Genomic DNA, 7743 nt, shown 5'->3' with positions numbered 1-7743 from the left:
TGGGAGCATCAGGATGGCGAGTGCGAGGGCGGGGGGAGCTTTGGGAGCATCGGGATGGCGAGTGCGAGGGCGGGGGGAGCTTTGGGAGCACCGGGATGGCGAGTGCGAGGGCGGGAGGAGCTTTGGGAGCATCGGGATGGCGAGTGCGAGAGGAGCTTTGGGAGCATCGGGATGGCGAGTGCGAGGGCGGGAGGAGCTTTGGGAGCACCGGGATGGCGAGTGCGAGGGCGGGAGGAGCTTTGGGAGCATCGGGATGGCGAGTGCGAGGGCGGGAGGAGCTTTGGGAGCATCGGGATGGCGAGTGCGAGGGCGGGAGGAGCTTTGGGAGCATCGGGATGGACTCGTGGGAGTGCGGGAGGAGCTTTGGGAGCATCGGGATGGCGAGTGCGAGGGCGGGAGGAGCTTTGGGAGCATCGGGATGGCGAGTGTGAGGGCGGGGGGAGCTTTGGGAGCATCGGGATGGCGAGTGCGAGGGCGGGAGGAGCTTTGGGAGCATCGGGATGGCGAGTGCGAGGGCGGGAGGAGCTTTGGGAGCATCGGGATGGCGAGTGCGAGAGGAGCTTTGGGAGCATCAGGATGGCGAGTGCGAGGGCGGGGGGAGCTTTGGGAGCATCGGGATGGCGAGTGCGAGGGCGGGGGGAGCTTTGGGAGCACCGGGATGGCGAGTGCGAGGGCGGGAGGAGCTTTGGGAGCATCGGGATGGCGAGTGCGAGAGGAGCTTTGGGAGCATCGGGATGGCGAGTGCGAGGGCGGGAGGAGCTTTGGGAGCACCGGGATGGCGAGTGCGAGGGCGGGAGGAGCTTTGGGAGCATCGGGATGGCGAGTGCGAGGGCGGGAGGAGCTTTGGGAGCATCGGGATGGCGAGTGCGAGGGCGGGAGGAGCTTTGGGAGCATCGGGATGGACTCGTGGGAGTGCGGGAGGAGCTTTGGGAGCATCGGGATGGCGAGTGCGAGGGCGGGAGGAGCTTTGGGAGCATCGGGATGGCGAGTGTGAGGGCGGGGGGAGCTTTGGGAGCATCGGGATGGCGAGTGCGAGGGCGGGAGGAGCTTTGGGAGCATCGGGATGGCGAGTGCGAGGGCGGGAGGAGCTTTGGGAGCATCGGGATGGGCGAGTGCGGCTGGACCACAGCTTGGGAGATACGGCGGGGGGTTGTCTCGGGCTGGTGCAAACCCAACCGCCGCCGTGTCTGGGCGGCCGCGAGGACCCCGAGGAGCCCTCGTGACGTGAGCAACGTGACGTAATATTAGCCGGCGGGAGGGAAGCGCGGCGGCGGGAGGCACTTGGGGAGGTGCCCGGTGGGGCCGGGTTAGGGCGGGAGGGGAGCGAGCGGCGCCGGCGGCTCCTTCCTCCTCTTCCCCCTCCTCCGCCCTCCTCCGCCCTCCTCCTCCTTCTCCTCCTCCTGCGGGGCGGAAGGGGCGCGCAGGATGCGCGGGGCTTTCCCTGGGCTTTGCCTGGCGCTGCTGGCGGCGGAGCGCGGAGCGAGTGAGTGAGCGCGCAGGATGCGCGGGTTGGGGGGGGAGGGAGGGGAAAGGAGGGGTGCTGCGCGGCGGAGGGGAGCAGTACACACACCCCCCCCCCCCCCTTTCCGTAGCCATCCCGGTGTCCTGGGTCATCCCCGGTCCCCTGAGGAGGGCTGGCGGGTGGGGGGGGGGGGGTGGGGAGGATGGACGCGGCCGTCCCTACGCCCCCGCGGAGAGAAAGATACGCGGTTCTGCCCCTCGGATCTCAGGGATGGCAGCGCTCCAGGCACGGGCTTTTGCATCCCCACAGCCCCCTGCACATTCTCCTCTTTAAATCGTGGAAAAAAAAACAAACCCCACCCCATATTTCTTTCTTCATTCATTTATTCGTTTGTTTATTTATTCATTTATTTATTTATTCATTCATTTGGAGCACAAGCCCTGGGTTTTTATCAGAGCCCTTCTTTGGGCCAGGCCCCTCAGCCAGCCCCACAGCTGACAAACCACCCAGGGCTGGTAACCAGAGATAAGACAGGAGCAAAGGCTGGGAACTCCTTCTGCAAACTCCTTGGGTGGCTGGGAGATGAATTTGGGGCAGGTGGTGTGCAGCACCATTGGGTTGCTGGGTGTGCGTGGCTGTGCTTCCCTCAGTGGTGCCTCCCTGATGTTCTCCAGGGCTCTGCACCATCATCCACTACCTTGTCAGGGGGCAGCTGGGCTGGTTTGGGTTGACCATCGCCTGTGTGGTACCCGGCTACGTGCCCCAGCTCCTCAGCATCCTCTGGTTCCGAGCGGATGGCCGCTCACCGGGCTGCTGGCTCCTGATGCTCCATCTCCTACAGCTGGGCCTCTGGAAGAGGTGAGAGATGCTCCTCATGGGCAATCCATCCTCCCCCAGCCCAGGCACACCTGCCAAAACCTGGGTGGGCATCCTGCCACGGTGACTCTTGCAGGTACTGGGATGTTTTGAGGATGACAGCAAAGGAGAGCTGTGGTGCCTGTGCTGGGGAGGTGCTGATGCAGCATGGTGACGTGTGTGTGCTGCGGCTCCTGGAAGCCCTGCTGCAGACCCTGCCTCACCTCCTGCTCCAGGCCTATGTCGTGGTGGCGGTCGACCCGTCAGGCTTTGTCCCTGGTGAGTGGGGGAGTGCCCAGGAGCTGCAGAGGGGGTGGTGGATGTGTTGGGGTGGAGGATGCAAAAGGAAGACAGTGCCTTGGTTGGGTTTGAACCCAACATGTGCTTCCGTTGGTGGTCCAGCCCCGATCACAGTGCAATGATGAGTGTCTTGGGGGTGCTTTGGGGGGGAGGGGGGGGTTTGGTGAACTTTCATGTGTGCAAATGGAGAAGCTGGGGCACCAGTATGTGGAAAAACTTTTTCACAATGAGGGTGAGGGAGCCCTGGGACAGGCTGCCCAGGGGGTGTGGAGTCTCCTTCTCTGGAGAGATTCCAGCCCTGTCTGGACACTGACCTGTGCACCCTGTCCTAGAGACCCTGCTTTGCAGGGGGGGTTGGAATGATCTCTGGAGGTCCCTTCCAACCCCTACAAAGTCACTCTCAAGTTGGTGTCAATCACTGGTCTGACCATGGTGACTGGAGATGGACTTACTGCTGCAGAGCTCTGTCTGTGGGACAGACTGGTCAGGGGATTTAAGCAGGGAGATGCCAAGGAGACCACATGTTCAGCAGGAATTGGTTGAAATACTCCAGCTGGCAGGTCAGGGGGGTGTCTGGCTTGTCTGGGGGTGCTGTGCTACCAACAGCTCCTTAGCACTGAGATATGGTCCTGCACCACACTGAGCATCCTGCCTCTGTCCCCACGCAGGTGTCAGTGCAGGGCTGTCCCTGCTCTCCCTCGCCTGGGCTTTGGTCTCCTATAGCCACTTCACCTGCTTGCTGAAACCTGGACACCTCTGCCCACCAGCTGCATCCATCCTCTGCCTGCTGCTCTGGAGGACAGGGATGCTGGGGACCAGGATCCTGGCCTTGGTGCTCTTCACCAGGCTATATTCCCTCTGGGTTTTGGCTGTGGCAGGTAAGACCTGTGATCACCTTCTGCTGTCAGCCGCAGAGATGCTCCTGGTACAGCTTTGTCCTTCTGGTCTCTTCCCTTTGCAGGTGTTCACTGGCTGCTCATGGCCTTCTGGCTGGTGGCCCAGCAGACAGACATTGTGGCCCAGCCCTGCCGCTGGAGGCTGTTCAATTGCCTGGTGGGAGCTGTGTACATCTTCTGCTACATCAATGTCCGGCCCGGTCCCTCCAAGCACAGGGTGGCTGTGTTTTATGCAGTAAGTATATTCCCTGTTCCATATGGATGCAGTTTCTGGGGAGAAGCAGTGTCTCCAGACTCTCCTTTCTCACCTCTCACATCACCACTTGATAAAAATCCAGCGTCTGGGCAACCTGGTCTGGTGGGGGGGTGTCCCTGCCCGTGGCAGGGAGTTGGAGTTAGATGGGCTTTGAGGTCCTGCCCCACCCAAACCAGTCTGGGGTTCTGGGATTTCTCATGCCATAGAATCATAGAGTCATAGGGGTTGGAAGGGACCTCCAGAGATCATTCCAAACCCCCTGCCAAAGCAGGGTCCCTAGGACAGGGCGCACAGGGCAGTGTCCAGACAGGGCTGGAATCTCTCCAGAGAAGGAGACTCCACACCCCCTGGGCAGCCTGTCCCAGGGCTCCCTCACCCTCACTGGGAAGTTCTTCCCCATGTTGGTGCAGAACTCCCTGTGCTCCAACTTGAGGCCATCGCCCCTTGTCCTGTCCCCACAGACACTGAAAAGGGGCTGCCCATTTCCCCTGCATCCCATACTGCAGATATTTATAAACATTAATAAGGTCCCCCCTTCTTCTTTCCAGGCTGAACAGCCCCAGCTCACTCAGCCTTTCCTCACAGGGGAGATGCTCCAGGCCCTTAATCATCTCCGTAGCCTCCTCTGGACTCTCTCCAGGAGATCCCTGTCCTTTTTATCCCAGGGAGCCCAGAACTGGCCACAACACTCCAGGTGGAGCCTGACCAGGGCAGAGCAGAGGGGGAGGATCCCCTCCTGTGACCTGCTGGCCACACTCCTCCTGATGCACCCCAGGATCCCATTGACTCTCTCAGCCCCCAGGGCACACTGCTGGCTCATGGCCAACCTGTCATGTATCAGGACCCCCGACAGAGCCATGTGGTCACCAAGGTGGATGCACCTTCTCCTCAGGCTTTGTTTTCTTAGCAGCAGTCATACAATGTCTTAATGGCACCAGAATTATTTTTCATGGTAAAAAAAAAGGTGAAAACCTTGCAGAACATTCAGTTTGTCAGCCCTTGCGTTTTAAGTGATGTTAGGTGCAAGATAAATCAGCAAAAATCTAGAAAGTGGGTGTTTTCTGTCACTGGAAAGACATCTGAAGCCTTTGAAAGAAGAAAGGGACAACTCTCTTCCCTCTGCCTTGCAGATAATGCTGATAGAAAACACCCTCCTGCTGCTGCTGGCCACCCGGTTCCTCCAGGTGGAGCTGAGGAACAGCCTGGGCGTGACAGGGGCCGTGATGTCAGGGTCTGTAATAGGTAAGAAATGCTGGTTTTAGAGCCTGGATTTGAGAGTAAATGGGCATCATCAGTTATTTCAGTTGGATGAGACTATTTGCTTTATTTCTTCCAGATTAATCACTTGAATCAATGTGAGAATTCCTGAAAAATCCTCCCTGAGTTTTGTTTCTTCATCATTTCTTAGTCCTGGGGGCAGGTTTGGGTGCCACAGAGGGACAGGAAACTGTTGGAGAGTGTCCAGAGGAGGGCAGCAAGGATGGGGAAGGGTCTGGAGGGGAGGCTGTAGTCCCTGGGGGTGTTCAGCCTGGAGAAGAGGAGGCTGAGGGGAGATCTTGCTCTCTCCAGCTCCCTGAAAGGAGGTTGTGGGGAGCTGGGGCTCAGCCTCTTCTCACAGATACCCAGCGACAGGAGGAGAGGGAATGGCTGCAAGTTGTGCCAGGGGAGGTTCAGGTTAGAAATGAGGAGACATTTCTTCTCCCAAAGAGCGGTTGGGCATTGGAAGGGGCTGCCCAGGGAGGTGGTGGAGTCACTGTCCCTGGGGGTGTTCAAGGAAAGGTTGGATGAGGCACTTAGGGACATGGTTAGTGAGTGATAGAGGTGGTAAAGGGATGGTTGGACTAGATGACCTTGGAGGTCTTTTCCAACCTTAATGATTCTATGATCACACACCTCCTCCCTGCCCTGTGCCCTGCCTGCTGGCTCCTGAAGCTGGTATCAGCCTGCAAATCGATCCAGATTAAATTGGTTTTGTGAGTGTGCTCAGCACTCCCTCTCCTGAAAGCTGCTGGAGTGGGATTCCTGCATCCCTTAAAAACACTTGACAGCTGTGCTTGCTCAGACACCTGATGCCCAGCAGCATCTCTGCAAAGGAGGCTGGTCAGGAGGTGGCAGTGAGGTCTGGTCCCTCACTGAAACGCTGCTGGGACTTGTCCCTTGACACTTTTCTGCTCTTTTTCAGGTGCTGCAGCCCTGGTGGTTTATTACAGCCTGCTCCATCCCAAATCCACAGAGATCTGGCAGGGCTTCCTGGAGACAACCTGCAGTGCTGAGCCAACGGGTGATGATGGGGTTGCTGGAGACAGCTCCCAAGCTGGGCAGAGCTTGGGAATTTCAGGAGATGGAGAGTCCTTGGCAGGCCAAGGGACCACAGTAGATCCCAAAAACAGGCACAGCTCAGCGCTTCTGCAGTTTGGAGGGTGTTTGGAGGACAGCTGGACAAACCACCACCACTGGCTGCTGGTAAAGCTGGCCTTGAAGACAGGAGATGTGTCCATGATCAACGCTGCTTTTGGAGATGGTGGCATGGGAGAGGTTTATCCTGGAGGATGGGTGATGGGGAAACCCACCAGCATTGAGCCCAGGGCAGACCCTTCCCTCCCTACAAGGGAAATCAGTCCTTGGGGTGTTGACTCTGGTCTGACTGATGTGAAATTGCAGGCAGTGGGGCATGGAGGAGGTGGCAAGCCCAGCACCAGCACTGTGACAGCAGGACAGGAGGACAGAGAAGGGCAGGAGCCTGATTTTCAACCAGCCCTGTCCTTTCCCAGCAGCTTCTCCCCAGATCCAGCCAAGAGCTCCTCTGTGTATTTCAGTGTCAGTGAAGGAGGCGTCACCTCCCCTGGCATGGGGACATCCACAGCTATGCCCATGGCCCTGGTGCAAAGGGATGGTGAAGCCCAGCCACCTCCAGGCTGCCTGGGAGTAGGAGGAGGATGGGATTTATCCCTTGGGATGGCAAGCATCAGCCCAATCCTGGGAGCTTGTGCCCAGCAGCATCTCTGGAGCAGCTCTTCCCTTGGTGACACAAGCAGCTGTGGAGTGGTGGGTCCCCCCAAAGAAGACTTGGAGCCCGTGGGACTGGGGAGTGCCCTCATGGGGTGGCATCACCTTCAGGACACCCACCCTCATGGCACACAAAGGACTGTTGTGAGGAGTAAGCTGAGGCCACCATGCTTCACCTCCACCCCCAAGGCCAACCCTAGGTGTCCACAGGGAAGACTGGAGGAGCTGGGAGAGGGGACAGACCTGACTGGGTTGCCAGAGTGACCATCACCTAGGGCCAGCATTGGGGTGACTGCCTCACTGGTAGGATACAGCAGGAGGTAGTGGGATGTTAATGTTGGCCATACAGACTGTCCCCATGATGCTCCTGCTCCCGGGCAGGTGTGGTCCTCCATCACTAGGACATGACCTCCATCCAGGTGCATCTTCTATTGGCAGTTCTCAAGAGCTTCCAAGGTCTTAAGCAGCCTTAAAAGTCCAGGTTTAGGTATTTATTGAACTTATTTCTGTAAGAGTGCCAGCAGGCAGCTGGAGTGTGCTGCCTTTGATATACTTGTGATGATGTCTTGATGGGGTTCCTTTCACAAGTGCCTATCCGAGCTGCTGGCCTGCCCCAGCACAGAGATCTGGCTGCTGTCTCCAGGCTCTGCAATGATGGCCAAAGCTGGAGCCTTCTTAAGATAAATAAGTGCCTAATTCAGAAAAAATAATCAGTTCTACTCTCAGATGCCTTTTCTTATGGGCAGAATAAGCCTTAAATTATGGCTCAGTGGTGCTTGATTTATTTTTCCCTCACCAGGTTCAGCTTTAAGAGCTTTACCAAGTTCATTTGGGAGGGGGACACAGATTTACAGAGCTGTAGGGGTTGGGAGGGACCTCCAGAGATCATCAGGTCCAACCCCCTGCCAAAGCAGGGTCCCTAGGACAGGGCGCACAGCTTGGCATCCAGACGGGGCTGGAATCTCTCC

The 7743-nt window shown here is 58.1% G+C and overlaps 1 protein-coding gene across 1 annotated transcript; it reads left to right on the top strand.

The window, feature by feature from the left end:
- Nucleotides 1-1425: 1425 nt before the first annotated feature.
- On the top strand, nt 1426-7095 carry XKR5 (XK related 5; the record flags this gene model as incomplete). Its single annotated transcript, XM_084262621.1, has 7 exons — nt 1426-1483; nt 2137-2320; nt 2415-2596; nt 3286-3495; nt 3579-3748; nt 4900-5011; nt 5952-7095. The coding sequence occupies 7 exons, from the start codon at nt 1426-1428 to the stop codon at nt 7037-7039; spliced, it is 2004 nt and encodes a 667-aa protein (XP_084118747.1). The 3' UTR covers nt 7040-7095.
- Between the last annotated feature and the right edge of the window lie 648 nt (nt 7096-7743).

This window comes from Gallinula chloropus (assembly GCF_964237585.1).
Source record: "Gallinula chloropus genome assembly, chromosome: 3".
In the NCBI taxonomy this organism is placed as follows: Eukaryota; Metazoa; Chordata; class Aves; order Gruiformes; family Rallidae; genus Gallinula; species Gallinula chloropus.
The sequence above is the reverse complement of the archived record's forward strand: the minus strand, read 5'-3'. Positions and strand labels throughout refer to the sequence as shown.